Source organism: Microcebus murinus, chromosome 19 (genome assembly GCF_040939455.1).
Source record: "Microcebus murinus isolate Inina chromosome 19, M.murinus_Inina_mat1.0, whole genome shotgun sequence".
NCBI lineage: Eukaryota > Metazoa > Chordata > Mammalia > Primates > Cheirogaleidae > Microcebus > Microcebus murinus.
The window spans coordinates 28798258-28813010 of NC_134122.1; the positions used below are offsets into that span (position 1 = coordinate 28798258).

Genomic DNA, 14753 nt, shown 5'->3' on the forward strand with positions numbered 1-14753 from the left:
GGTCAACTCTGCCAATTATGCCCGCGCTTCTTCTGACCAGAACTGCGACGGATCCGGGAGTCCAGACTCGCCTTCAGGCCCCTTCGCGACCACGGTCTTCTGAACTCGCCTCGCTCCCTGCTCTCTGTGGGAAGACGGAAGACCCACCACTCTCCAACCCTCCACGCCCCTAGAATAGCCTTCGCCCTGGTCTCTCTCCTTCGGGACCCCTCCGCGGGCCAGGAACTTGGGCTGGCCTAGAGAAGCCACCTTCCCCTTCTAGCCCCTCCCCCGCTTGGACTTGGTGCCCTCCCCCTGCCTCCCGCCCCGCCCCCGAGGCGTACACGTGGTAGGTCCCCTCCCGGCCGGAAGCCTCGCGTTACTCAAACGCCTCGCGCCGTAGCGCGAGCGCTCAGGAAAGGGGCGGGCAGAACGCAGGCCGGGAAGGCGATTCGTGGATCGCGCGGGCCTGGCCGCAGGGGACGGGCGCGCGTGCGCACTCTTCCGTCTTCTCCTGAGCCTGGCGCCGGTAGGACGCCCGGCGTTTGGCGTGCCTGTTTCACGTTCCTTTTCTTCGCTTCCGTGGGACTTGGGGTCGCGGGCGGCGCCCTCTACTTAGGCCGGCCGGTGAGCCCTTAAGTGGCCTGACGGGGAGCGGACCGCGCGCGCCTGCAGGACACGGTGGAACGGAGGAAGTAGGCGCGCAAAAGCCGCGGAAGGGGGCGGTGGAGGGGCGTGAGGTTGGGACAACGTGATGAGTGAATAAGAACTGGGGCGGGGAGGTGCGGATGCTTAAGGTGAGTGGCAGGGACCTGAGAGGCTGGAAGGGAAGAGGGACGTAGAGTGTGCCCTCTCCCTGGCGCACCCTTTGTACGGAGGCGCGGTAGGAAAGGGTGCGAAGTCGTGTGTCACCCATCTGATGTCATCGCTTTCTAATGCCAGGGCACACAGCATGGCAGAAAACCGAGAGCCCCGCGGGGCCGTCGAGGCTGAGCTGGACCCGGTGGAGTACACCCTTAGGAAACGGCTTCCCCACCGCCTGCCCCGGAGGCCCAATGACATTTATGTCAACATGAAGACTGACTTTAAGGCCCAACTGGCCCGCTGCCAGAAGCTGCTAGACGGAGGCGCTAGGGGTCAGAATGCATGCACTGAGATCTACATTCATGGCTTGGGCCTGGCCATCAACCGTGCCATCAACATTGCCCTGCAGCTGCAGGCAGGCAGCTTCGGGTCCTTGCAGGTGGCTGCTAATACCTCCACCGTGGAGCTTGTTGATGAGCTGGAACCAGAGACTGATACACGGGAGCCGTTGACCAGAATCCGAAACAACTCAGCCATCCACATCCGAGTCTTCAGGGTCACACCCAAGTAATTGAAATGAAGCTGGTCCTCTTATCCCCTCCCAGAAAACACTCAGCTAGGCCCAGATATGGCTGTTCTCATGCTGAGTACTGTCATGGACCTCCCATCACAGCCATGTTAAGAAAAGGCTACTCCCTCACAGCCCAGAGGGTTCTGCATTGAGGGAGGGGGGGCAGTTGTCTCTAGTTAGGCCCAAGCAGAAGGTCTTCCTGAGTCTGTATGTTCTGTAATTATTGTCCTGTACAATAAAAAAGTGCCAAGTTGTGTTTGTTTCCTGCCACTGCCTCTTGTCTGTGTACATTCTGTGTGTACCTAGAGCAGGAAATATTTTTTTTCTTTTTTTGAAACAGAGTCTGGCTCCGTTGCCTGGAATAGACTGCTGTGGTGTCAGCCTAGCTCACAGCAACCTCAAACTCCTGGACTCAAGCAGTCCTGCTTCAGCCTCTTGAGTAGCTGGGACTACAGGCATGCACCACCATGCCCAGCTAATTTTTTCTATATATTCTTAGTTGGCCAGCTAGTTTCTTTCTATTTATAGTAGAGACAGGGTCTCTTGCTCAGGCTGTCTCGAACTCCTGACCTTGAGCAATCCTCCTGCCTCAGCCTCCCAGAGTGCTAGTATAACAGGTGTGAGCCAGAAGCCTAGAGCAGGAAATTTTACAGGTACCTAAGTACAGGAGGAGAACCCAGGTGTTTCCTGGTTCCATAGAGAGCTTAGATTCTACTATGAACACTGTATAACATAAAACAAACTGTTTAGTACAGTGCAGAAACCCAACAATCCCAATGTTTGCTTTCAAATTTTTCTTCTTAGGAAGGCTGGGCAGATAAAGTATACTCTCACGTGCTGAGATTCAGCCATGGTGCTCAGGATGCATCAGGCTCCTTGGCAATGGTCCCAGACATGGTAGAGGTGAGGGTTTTAGTATGAAGAAAGCAAACTAGGACATGATTCATGGCCTCCCTGTGTCAGGCTCTGTGGTAGGGACTGAGAGGGTGCTGCTTGTAATTTCTGGTCCTGCAGGGCCCAGCTGGCTCCTAGGCACCCTTCACACCCTTTCTGACTGAGCTGCTCCAGTGGGAAAGGGAAGCCTCACCCTGAATAATTAATTACTGGGTACACAGGTAATAAATAATTTTTTTAATATTTTTGTGCTCACCCGATTTTTCATGTTTATTACACTTAGAACCATCTAAAGCAATGTTCTGTGTTATTTTGAGATGGGGTCTAGCTCTGTCATCCAAGCTAGAATGCAGTGGACCCATCACTTGCTGTGTTGCCCAGACTGGTCTCAGGCTCCTGGGCTCATCCTCATGCCTTAGCTTCCCAAGGTGCTGGGATTACAGGCATGAGCCAGCACCACACCTGCCTAAGGCAATTTTTAGTAAAGTGAGTAATGACCCACCCATCTGTGGGCCTTGACTTCAATTTACTGTGTTACTGCGTTAATTTTAAAAAGGCCGGGCATGGTGGCTCACGCCTATAATCCTAGCATTCTGGGAGGCCGAGGTGGGCAGATTGCTCAAGGTCTGGAGTAAGAAACCAGCCTGAGCAAGAGGGAGACCCAGTCTCTACTAAAAATAGAAAGAAATTAATTGGCCAACTAATATATATAGAAAAAATTAGCTGGGCATGGTGGCGCATGCCTGTAGTCCCAGCTACTCGGGAGGCTGAAGCAATAGGATTGCTTGAGCCCAGGAGTTTGAGGTTGCTGTGAGCTAGGCTGACGCCACGGTATTCTAGCCCAGGCAACAGAGTGAGACTCTGTCTCAAAATAAATAAATGAATAAAGCAAGTAAAAAATAAAAAGTGCAACTGAAATTGTAATGTTTATTGAAACTTTTTCAGTTAGATATGTGTGTATACACATCCATACTAGTTAGGACATAAATTATGTTTTTTATTGGCGGTCACAGGAGTTTGAAAGCCTCTGATGTAAGGGTTAGTAACAGGATTTTACTTTAGTTCTTGTGAAGGTAGTTTGGTTTGGGGGTCTGAAAATCAGGCTCCTGATTTCTCAAATCCCTTCTTCTGGTTTGTTTGTATGAAATGGCACCTACCTTCAAGGAACTCACCACCTAATTGGGAAGGTGTGAAAACAAGTGTTTGTGAATGAGTAAGATGTGTTATGTAAGAAGAGTGGTGTGCAATAGAAAGGTGGAGGTGGAAAGAGCTAACTTCCTGGTGGGGTCCAAAATAGTTCTTTTTTTTTACTACAGCGAAGTACCTGTGACCAAACCAAAATAGTTTCCCCTTTGACCTGGGTATTGAAGAGTGAATAAGAGTTTGCCAGGCAGAAAAGAGGTGAAAGGGCATATTTGGCAGAGAGATCAAAAGGGGTTCGTGAATAGGCAGGGTGTGTTGTGAGACTGGAGGGATTCCAGGTGGCCAGAAACCAGGAGACAGTGGGGAGACTAGGCTGTGACATTTTTATTGAGCTACAACCCCCTACCCCATCAGCCTTGACTGCAAGGCTGCCTTGCCTGGGAGCCCCTGAGTAGTGGAGTAGGGAGCCGGCAGGCAGCTGGATGGAACTGTGTCTCCTTGCACGTATGTGCTCTTGTCTCTGCGTCCCTGGCCTTGGCCCAGCTGAGGTGGAGGAAGGCAGCCCTTTTGCATTTGGTTTGTTTTGGCAGCTCCCTCTTCCAGCCTCGTTTTTTCTACTCCATGTTTTCTCACTGCTCGCCAGTGGGGCTTCTCTCAGTGGCAGTTCTGCAGAAACAGACCCTAGACATTGCCACTGAAGGGAGAAAGGGTCTAGGGGCTCACTGTTTAGTGTGTGGGGGGGCAGGTAGGGGGCGTGAACAAGGTCCCTGTATCTACTGGAGTCCCTGCATGGTGGGTGGGTGGGGCAGGGAACCCCAAATCTAGTACCCTCCATAGGGAGGCTCCCACCTCTGTTCCCCTCCCTTTACTGGCCCTCTGAAGTGACTTCCAGTTCAGAAGGCATGTCCAAATGCAGTGTGCCCCTCTGTTTTAATCAATGGTTCCAGAGCCCACATGAATGGGAAGTGACCTCTTACTTCAGAAACAGATCCCCAGAGGCCAGAATGCAAATACTTGTCTTGGATAAGAGTAGACACTGGCTTATCATCCATAGCATTTTTTGGGCCTCCACCAGTTGTCAGGATCTGTGTTAGGTGTCCTGCCTGCCAAGAGAGGTATAAACTATGGGTCCTGTAAAGTCTAATGGGAAGCAAACAGATTTAAAAAGACAAGTAATTTGTGTAGTGCTTGCAATTGTCCTAGCAATAGTAAAAGCTTAATAAATAGTAAGGGCTACTATTTTTTCTGTGAGACAGGGTCTCGCTCTGTCGTCTAGGCTTGATTGCGGGTGGCATCATCATAGCTCACTACAAGCTCAAACTGCTGGGCTCCAGTGACCTTCCTGCCTCAGCCTCCTGAGTAGTGGGACTAAAGGTACGTGCCATCACATCTGGCTAATTTTTCTAATTTTTGTAGAGACAGAGTCTCCCTCTTGCTCAGGCTGATCTCGAACTCCTGGCCTCCAGAGATCCTCCTGCCTTGGCTCACAGATGTGAGCCACCACACCTGGCCTGGGGCTACTATTATTTAGTACGAAGCCATTTTGCTAAGAAATGGTTTAAGGCAGGGGTCCTCAAACTTTTTAAACAGGGTGCCAGTTCACTCACTGTCCCTCAGAGGAGAGTACGCACTGTGGGCCCAGGACAAGTCAGCTGCTAAGCAGGACAGGCAGCGCGGCAAAAACACCCAGAGGGCCGGATAAATGTGCTAGGCTGCCGCATGTGGCTCGAGGGCCATAGTTTGAGGACGCCTGGTTTAAGGCTTTGAAATAGGAATGGGGAGAAGGGAAGGAAGGTGATTTTGTATATGTGACTCACTAGTCCAGGTTATTCTGCCAGGCTTTTAATTGGCTCTCCTAGCAGGGAAAAGGGCGGGCCCTCAGGACATGTTAAGTGGTTCAGATGAGCTGATGACTCTCCTAGGAAGGCCCAGCACTTTGTCCCAGGTGAGTTCTAGGTGCTTGGTCAGGAGTCAGGGAAGAATGGTGTGTTCCACAAACCCTCCAACCTCTCAAGAGGTTGGACAAGTATGTGTCAGATATGGCTCCTTAGGGAACAGGTAGGTGTCCAACTGTACAGAGAGTTGGAACGAGGCAAAGGTCACCCCACCAAGAAGGAAGTCAGTGAAAATGGCCACTTAAGGCCCCATCTCCCTAATGGCATTAGGGGTGCTTTGTAATTTATGTGTTTGGGTTCAGCTCTGTTTTCTAGTTTTTCAATGATCACATTATTGTTTTTGTAATAACAAAAAGTTAATTTTTTACAAAGCCTGTTTGGATTGATCCTTTGTTCTCTAGGTGCGGTGATTAGGGAGTTAGTTAGAAACCTGATGCGATAACCTCAAGAAGTGATTTTATTGCCTAATCCAGTAACAAATATCTGATGAATGAACGGGTGGATGAATACATGGATGGGTACGCAGGAGGACAGCTTGCGGCGTCCTCTGTAACAAGCATCGCTCCCTTGAGAAACACCAAATGTCTTGTCGCTGAAAGTATGCTAGCAGAACCTCCTGGGTCCATTCCAACTCAGAGTCTATGACTCTTGTTTGCTGCAAGAAAAATAACTTTCCTTTCAGGACTAAAATTGCTTGCTGGCTCATGAACTACATAAGACATGAGCCAAAGGGCTCACTTATCTACAGATGGGGGAGTGCCTATGGGATCAAGCAGCAAGTTCTTATAATTCGTTAGTTCTCAGTGAACCATGAACAATTTGGGAATATAGTTGCTAAATGTGGATGTTGATGCATATATCTCAGGCTGCTATAAACTTCCCTCGAGTAGAGCTTGGCCTATACTTCTCTAGGTAGGAATAGCCAAGAGAGCTGCCCAGTAGAAGGATTTCGTGCAAAATACTTCAAAAGTCATTGAGTCCCATCTGGTGTCAACAAAATGAAACTTTTGCATTCACAACTGCCCACCTGCAAAGGCCTTACATGCAAAAGAAAAATGCTTCTCATTTATGTTGCCAATAGTTTTTTGTTGTTATTGTTTTGTTTTTTTATTTCAAAATTATTTAATACATACTTATTTTATTTCTTTATTTATTTTTTTATTCCATCTAAGATCACGGAGAAAATGCATGTTTTGCTTTTTTTAAGTTAGGATTTTCTGAATTTATTTTTGCTTGGACAGGGGAAAGCTACTCTGGTCAATTTATCAGCTCTGTTTTCTTCTGATATAGGATAGAGCTTAGGAACACTCAGTGAGGCCAGGCGTGGTGGCTCACACCTGTAATCCCAGCATTTTGGGGGGCAGAAGGATCGCTTGAAGCCAGGAGTCTGAGACCAGCCTGGGCAACGTAGCAAGACCTCATCTCTACAAAAAAAAAAAAAAAAGAAGGAATGCTCAATGATACTTGTTGGCTAGAGATGCTAGGATGTGGTCTGATATCTTTCACAGAAATACGACCAGGAGGAAGTGGTTCTAGAGCTTAAGGTGGATGTCTCTGGTGCTCTGGGAACATTCTTTCAAGGATTCAAGGGTTTGGGGGATTCAGAGATAAGCAGCCAAGAGGGTGGCCTTATCTAGGGTGAGCCCAAGGTCTCATTCAGGCCAAGGTCACCGGGGCTTCTTCTGGCCTCCCTAGGAAGAGACCCACATTGATGGGGCAAGAAATCACTGTGGGCCTCCAGATCTGAATAAACCAAGCAAGTTTAAGTCTGCCTTGATGCCTGCCTCTTCTCAACCTCTAACTCCTATAGCGATGCCATTTCACTCAACTGTGTTTAGGGGCAGTCTCTCCTAAGTGCAGTCAATATGGGCACCCAGAGACACCTATGTCCACCCCACTGTTTTGATGACCCTTTTCCAGTGAGTTGCATGGTGGGGCAGCCACAATACCAGAGATACCGTGCTGTGAATCTGTCCTGGCTCCCAAGAGGAAACAGTGGAGGATACTGGAGGAAGACTGAGTCTCCAGGTCTCCAAAGAAAACACAAATAGAAGAGATAATCGAGAGTAGCATAATACTAGCTGGCATTTATCGATTACCATGTGCCAGGTGTTATATTAATGTAATCCCAACACAACCCCAGGAAGAAATTACTGACGTTTTCAGCATCCTCGTTCTGCAGAAAAAAGTCCAAGTCATATGTCCAAGTCAGGTACCTAGCAAGTCAGTGGCAGAATCCAAGCACTCCTAGTAACACTGGACAACCTTTTGAGGCCATTGGGCTACAGAAGTGTTGGCTGAGAACAGAAACCTGGATGTTGCTTCTGTCAACTCCTTTGTGATCAAGAAAGCAGCCCTTGCCTCAATTTCTCCAAGTTGACCTTGGCAAAGGACTTTCCTTTGGTTCTCCAGCATTCGTGTTTCTTTCCCGGTTCCCCAAGGGCCAGGAAGTTCCCCCCACAAAGGCCCCCGGACACCTCACTTCCCAGCACAGAAGGTCCTCTGGGCCGCTGGCTGAACTCCCAAGCTGAGCCAAGAAGCCACTGCTTAGAAAGGAGCGGGGAGGAAAGGCCCAGAGCCCCCCCACCCCCAGCCCGCCTCCAGGCAGCTGGGCCTCCGTGCAGCCTGGGGGTCTGGGACAGCTCAGGGGGGCTGTAAATTTTCTTCTCCTTGGATTTCCAATCTCAATTGGCTGCCAGGAGGAATCTCTGGAACAGAGTCTGTCTCCACCCCCGCCATCCTGTCATCACAACCGTCCTTTTCATACCCTGCTTCAGGAAGCAGATGGAGGTCTCCAGGGCCCCCAGGGTCCCAGGAACCTGGGTTGGCCCGATGTGGCTTTCTCCCATCTCTAGACCTCCTGTTCTCTGGCCAAGGAGCCTGGAGTGGAGGGACCACATAATGCAATCCACATGTGGGCGATGCCCACACAAGCAACATGCTGGGTGCTTGGTGGGCACAAAGGTGTATGAGGTATGAGACCTACATATGGTCATTTGCTCTCTTTTCTGAGTACAAGGGCACTGGTGCTGCATGACTCCAAAGAGTTCCATTCCCTGGCACCATCATAGCTCACTGCAACCTCAAACTCCTGGGCTCAAGCGATCCTCCTGCCTCAGCCTCCTAAGTAGCTAGGACTACAGGCATGTGTCACCACGCTTAGCTATTTTTTTTTTCCTATTTTTTGTAAGATAGGTTCTTGCTCTTACTCAGACTGGTCTCAAACTCCTGACATCAAGCAATCCTCCTGCCTCAGCCTCCTCAAGACTCAGCCTCAGAGTCTTTATGAATGCCCCCTGGAGTTGTGCAGTGCTCAGCTTTGACAGCTAGCCTTGCTGGCCCTGCCAGTGAGTGGCCTAAATGATGGCAGTGCAGGAGGAGGAGACAATTCCTACTGGGGGATCGGGAAAGTCTGTGTGGAGGAGGTGATGCTTGGGTTTGGGCTTTGGAGAAAAGAAGGAGATAGTTGGAAGGATGACCCAGGTGGAAGGCACAGGGTGAGCAAAGTGAGGGGAGCTGCAAGCCATCTCACTGTGCTCCTGTGATGGAGGGAATGGGAGAGAGCACAGTGGAGAACAGGCTGGAAAGTGAGGGCCACTGTTCTGAGGTAATGGGGAGCCACTGCAGGCCCAGAGGAGTGACAAAAACGAGGCTACTCACCTCAAGGTTAATCAAGTAGCAGGGTTAGGGGTCAACTGGAGGGGTCAGCGAGGGGACTCGGCCACAGTCCTGGGCCTGGCTCACACCGTGCCAGAGAAATACCAGCAGGTATTTCTGGAGGGGAACTGGCCAGGAGGATTGAAGGGAGAGCCCCAGGTGGCGTCCTGTTTTCTTCCTGTTCCTCAAGGACAGATGGATGGACCCTACTGGCGGGATCCAAGAGTATCTGGGCTGAAGCCAGACCCCAAACCGGCTTCTGACCAGTCAGCAGGATTACTATGGCTTTGGACGAGGCCTGGCGCAGACCAAGATCCTGCCATCTATCTTCCCTCCCACGCTGCAATCGGAGCTTTCTCTCTAAAGGCCCCAGGGGACAAGGCAGCCGTGGCCTGTCCCTGCAGGCTCCAGCATCCAGAGGCTGGTGCTCCTGGCCCATCTCCCTTCTGTCTGGCAGGCAGGGGCCTAAGGACCTCTGCTGAGCTGTGTGAGACGGGGAGGGGGAGATCCCACAGCCCAAAAGGCTCCTCCTTCTCCTCAGGCTGTGTCCACCCCACCCGGCCATCTGTCCCTGGCCCCCTCTCCATGGTTAGGTCAGGGCAGTGACACAGGAGTCAGGGGCCCGGGAGAGCAGAGCCTGGGGAGAAGGGTGGGTTGGGACAGAATGCACGTGCAGACATGTGTGGACGTGAGTGTGCGTGTTCATGTCCCACAGCTGGGTTCTGGGAAGGAAGTAGACCCAGGCTCTGATGGCTGAGTGGGGCTGGGAGCCTGGACGGCAGGTTTGGGGAAGGCCGGGAGCAGGCTCAAGGTGGGCAGGGTCCCAGGGAGGTAGGCCCGTGTCACTTTCAGGGAGTAGAACACCCGCCTGTCTCCTGCCCCTCACCCTTCTATCTCTCCAAATACCTCTTTGATCATGCTCTCCTCCACCTCGCACCCCCTCCTGGCTCCCTCCTTCACCTGCATCAGCCAAGTCCCCAACTCCCTTACCTAAAACTGCAACTCCTGGGCCCCCTTCTGCCTTTTCTCCTTAGTCCTTACAGCCATGAGATCCTCTATCTTTGTGCTCATTGTGGCCTCCCCACTAGAATGTCCGCTCCCCCAGGGCAGGCATTTCTGTCTGTGGCATTTGCTGCTTTAGCCCCAGGTCCCTGGCCAAGAATGGGTATTCCTTAAGTATCTCTTGAATGAATGAGTGAATGTTTCCCACTCTTTCCAAACAAAATCCAAATTCTTCAGAGTGGCATTCAAGGCCCTTCCCAATTTGACGCCTCCCTAACCAGCACTCTGGCCTCATCTACCACCTCTCCCTTCTCCACCCCACACCCTGAGTGTCCCTCCTCCACCCACTTCACATCTCTTCTCATTGACACCCCCACCCCCTCCAGCCCTGGTCAAGGCTGAGCTCATTGTCACCTCCTCCAACAAATCCTCCTTGATTTCCCCCAGCTAGAGGTAAGCTCTTCCTCTTCCAAGCTCTTATAGCTCAGATCTGCACACTTCAGTTCTCAACATACTGCCCTGGGTACCCATTTTATCTCTGTTCTACCCTTGCACAAAAGAGTCAGTGAATACACAAATAAACTATCTCCAACATCTCCAGGAGTGGTGGCACGTGACTGTAGTTCCAGCTACTCAGGAGGCTGAGGCTGGGAGGATCGCTTGAGCCCAGGAGTTCTGGGCTGTAGTGTGCTATGCCTGTCAGGTGTCCGCACTAAATTTGGCATCAATATGGTGACCTCTCAGAGGCAGGGAACTAGCAGGTTGCCTAAGGAGGGGTGACCTAGCCTAGGTCAGAAACAGAGCAGGTCAAAATTCCCATGCTGATCTGTAGTGGGATTGTGCCTATAGATAGCCACTGAACTTCAGCCTGAGCAACATAGCAAGACCATATCTCTAAATTAATTAATTAATAATAAATACATATTTCTAATATCATGAGACTAAGTAGGGAGTGTGTGTAGGACTTTCCTGTCTTTTATGAAACCTGAGTGAAGTGAGGCTGGTACTTTCATCACACTCATTGACAGGTGAGGGCACCCAAGCCACTTTCTACGGTGTGAGAGGCCAGCTAGCCTTGGACTCCTGCTCTGGGGAGCTTTCCCCTCTGCCTCAGGGCTCCCAGGGGCCACAAAAGCTTAGCTGTAAGTCCCAGCTCCCATCACTCTCGAGGCTAGCTCTATTTCAGGGTTCTTAAGAATTTTGCCACGTAGGTTAACCTATACTACAGGTCAAAAAAACCCCAGATGTCAAAGTGCATGTGTGTCCTGCACAGTGTGACATGTGCTTTTTGCCTTAAAAGGTAAGTTTCTGAGTTTTAAGGGTCTTAGAAAGTGAGGAGTCTGGGAAAAAGAACCTCAAATTTCTTGTTCCCTTGGTCCCCGTCCCCAACACAAACAACACTGGTTTCTAGAACACGTTCTGGGATTGTAAGAAGGAAGGCAACCAACCGAGCTGCTCCAGCCAGCAGCTTCCAGGCTTCCAGACCCAGCTATTTCGCGGAACCTAGGAACCCAGGCACCTCTGAGCCCTTGTCCAAGACCGGGACATTCCCAGGAGAGGTGTCCGGTCCCCAGCCTTTCCCCGACGGCGCTCCTCTCCCGGTGCCCGCCGGCATTCTGCCTGTCCCGCGGGTGCGCACCGGGCTGCGCTCCCCTCCCAGAGCCCAGGGGCCTCGGGCAGCCTGGTGCGCCGCGCGCGTCCGCAGCAGCCCTTCTCCCGCCCCGGCGAGCCCCCGACCCAGGCGTCCTGCCCCCTGCTTTGACCCCCGGCGACCCCTCACGCACACAGTCTCATCCCCACCCCCACCCGCGCACGCACACATGCTGATAACAGCCCCGACCCCCGGCCGGAGCCGCAGAGTCCCCGAGCCAACCCCGGCCGGTCGCTGCGCCGCGCCGGACTCCCGGACCCTGGCCAGGGCCACCGTGCCGGCTCTCCTCCGACCCCGGCCTCGGCGGCCACGACGTGCCCGCGCCCCCTGGACAGCGGCGCCCTCCTTCAGGCCGGTGCGACTGTACTGCCCCGCCGAGCTTCCCGGGATGAGGGCTCCCGGCGTGGGCGCCGGCCAAGCCCCTGGTCGCTGAGAGGCCGGGCGAGGCGCGGAGATGGGGGTGTGCGGTGAGTACCCGCGGGCTGCGGAGCTCCCGCCGGCCCGGGCCCCTGTTTGAGGAGGGATTTAGCGCTGGGGCTATTGGCCGGGAGGTGACGGGTTCAAGGACCCGAGACTTGCCAAGGACCCCGGAAGGGGGAGGGCAGTGGGGCAGTCTCCAGGTGCCGGCAGGGCTTGGGGAGTCCCTGTGGATGGCAAAACCCTGACTTGGGGACCGGGACAGAGTTTGAGGGTTCCGGCAGGAGAGGCGCCGCTCTGTGGGTGGGAAGCTAAGCTGATACCTGAGTCCTAGAGCACAAACGGGACCTTCGAGAGGGGAAGCCTGTGTCACACCGGGGTTGAAGTTTGGCCGGAGAAGTGGATGCCGGTAGCTGGGGGGTGGGGTGCGCATGGGCCGCGGGATTGAATGAGGGCTGCGGTGGCTGAGCGCTGGCAAGGTTGGGGTCCGAAAGGACAAGCTAGTGGCACAGGCGCAGGATAAGTGAACGTATTACTCCAAACCCACCCTTCTCCTCCCCTCCTGGCCTCACACTCAGCCTGGCTCTATTCTAGAATGTCCTGCCCGGCTGCTTCTGCCGTCCTTGCTGCTGCTTTCTCTGGGCCTCCCAGTGCTGGGCGCCCCCCCACGCCTTAGCCTCATCTGTGATGGTCGAGTGCTGGAGAGGTACATCCTGGAAGCCAAGGAGGCAGAGAATGTCACGGTGAGGCCCTCCCCCCAGCACGCTCCACTGAACTCACTTGCAGGGCTCCAGGGTTCAGGGTGGAGGTGGGAAGCTGGATCCTCCCAGGATGATACAGCTGGTGGCTCCCAAAGCATACCTGGAAGCTAGGTAAGGGGCGTCCTATGGCCGGTGGTCCCGGAATCAGAGCCCTGCCCTGAGGGGCCTAACTCCTTGTGTACATTTCAGATGGGCTGTGCCGAAGGCTGCAGCTTGAGCGAGAATATCACCGTCCCAGACACCAAAGTTAACTTCTATGCCTGGAAGAGAATGGAGGTGAGTTCATTTTCTTCCTTCCTCTTGGGGAGTCTCATTTTGGGAAACTGATAGGGTAAAAGAGGGAATGATGGAGACAAGAGAAGAAATGGAGCAAGAGAGATGAGGGCTGTATGGAATATGCTCATTCATTTGTTCACTCACTCATTCATTCATTCAACAAACCTTATTGCATACTCTGTTTGCTTAGCTTGGTGTCTGGGGCTGCTGAGCAGGGAGGGGATGGCCTGTGACAGCTGATTCCACGGCTCCATTCCCTGCAGGTTGGGCAGCAGGCTGTAGAAGTCTGGCAGGGCCTGGCCCTGCTCTCAGAAGCCGTCCTGAGGGGCCAGGCCCTGTTGGCCAACTCCTCCCAGCCATCAGAGACCCTGCAGCTGCACGTGGACAGAGCCGTCAGCGGCCTGCGCAGCCTCACCTCCCTGCTTCGGGCGCTGGGAGCCCAGGTGAGTAGCTGAGGACACTTCTGTGTGCCCTTTCTAAGACAGAGAGAAAGGGCCTGTGAAGGAATACTGGGGCTCTCCTTACGTCCCTATTCTGTTCCTAATCCCACCTCCCTCCGGGGTCCCCAGCACTGCAGTAACCTCCTGTTCTCCCCTTGGCAGAAGGAAGCCATCTCCCCTCCAGTTGCAACCTCAGCTGCTCCACTCCGAACGTTCACTGTAGACACTCTGTGCAAACTTTTCCGAATCTACTCCAATTTCCTCCGGGGAAAGCTGAAGTTGTACACGGGGGAGGCCTGCAGGAGAGGGGACAGGTGACCAGGTGCCCCCTCCTGGTCACGTCCACCACCTCACTCACCACATTGCCTGTGCCACGCCTTCCCCCACCACTCCCAACCCCCATCGAGGGGCTATCAGCTCAATGCCCGCCTGTCCCACGGACACTCCAGTGCCAGCAGTGACATCTCAGGGGCCAAAGGAACTGTTCAGAGCTCAACTGTGAGACTGAAGGATGTCATAGGGCCAGCCTGAGGCCCCAAAGCAGGAAGAATTCAGAGATCAGCTTTAAACTCAGGGACAGCGCCATGGTGGGGAGACACCTAAACTCACCTGATGCCCTGCAGGATGGGATGCCAGGACAAGCTTTGGAGGCAAATACCTCTTTTTGTACCTACCATCAGGGACAGGAGGATGAACTGGAGAATTTAAGTGGCAAGCTGTGAATTCTTCAGGCCCCATGGGGACTGTCATGACAGGGGCCCACTGGATGGGGGGCGGTGGGAGCCGTGAAGATGGGATGGGGGCTGACCTCTGGCTCTCATGGGTCCAAGTCTTGTGTATTTTTCAATCTCACTGGCAAGAACTGAAACCACTAATATGGCTCTTGGCTTCTCTGTTTTCCCCGGAGCCCCCTACTTCCCTGGCTCTGCCCCCATCTTGGCAGCAGGGCAGCAGGTCTGGGAAACCAGAAGTTGTAGGGGCGGGGATTGGGCCCTACGTGCTGCCTCACACAGCCTTTATGACCTCCTGACCTCACCGGGCTTGAGGCCACAAGCTCTGCCCACACCGGTCAATAAGGCGGCTCCATTCAAGGCTGTTCCTCATTATGCAGCTGCCAGCCCTGCCCAGGACGAGCCTTTAGTGAGCCAAAGGTGCCATTGAGGAAGCAAGAGCCAGGAGGAGGAGTCCTTTTAGGGGCTGGCAGTAGCTGCCAACCCTGGCTACTGGACCCTTGTCATTTCCCGCCTCTTCTTTGTGGCCCTT

At 53.2% G+C, this 14753-nt stretch overlaps 2 protein-coding genes across 5 annotated transcripts; both read left to right on the forward strand.

The window, feature by feature from the left end:
• The first annotated feature begins 391 nt into the window (after nt 1–391).
• POP7 (POP7 ribonuclease P/MRP subunit) lies at nt 392–1622 on the forward strand. 4 transcript variants are annotated; one of them, XM_075995346.1, is made up of 2 exons: nt 392–508; nt 922–1622. In XM_075995346.1, the coding sequence occupies exon 2, from the start codon at nt 932–934 to the stop codon at nt 1352–1354; it is 423 nt and encodes a 140-aa protein (XP_075851461.1). In that variant the 5' UTR covers nt 392–508; nt 922–931; the 3' UTR covers nt 1355–1622. The 4 variants fall into 4 exon arrangements, with proteins under 4 accessions (XP_075851461.1, XP_012614940.1, XP_012614938.1 ...); XM_012759486.3 differs by having other exon boundaries at nt 454–776; XM_012759484.2 differs by having other exon boundaries at nt 455–674.
• A 10839-nt stretch (nt 1623–12461) lies between these two features.
• Nucleotides 12462–14352, forward strand: EPO (erythropoietin). The gene is made up of 5 exons (XM_075994852.1): nt 12462–12492; nt 12608–12756; nt 12964–13050; nt 13314–13493; nt 13653–14352. Exons 1-5 carry the CDS (start codon nt 12462–12464, stop codon nt 13806–13808), a joined length of 603 nt encoding a protein of 200 aa, XP_075850967.1. The 3' UTR covers nt 13809–14352.
• Nucleotides 14353–14753: the final 401 nt, after the last annotated feature.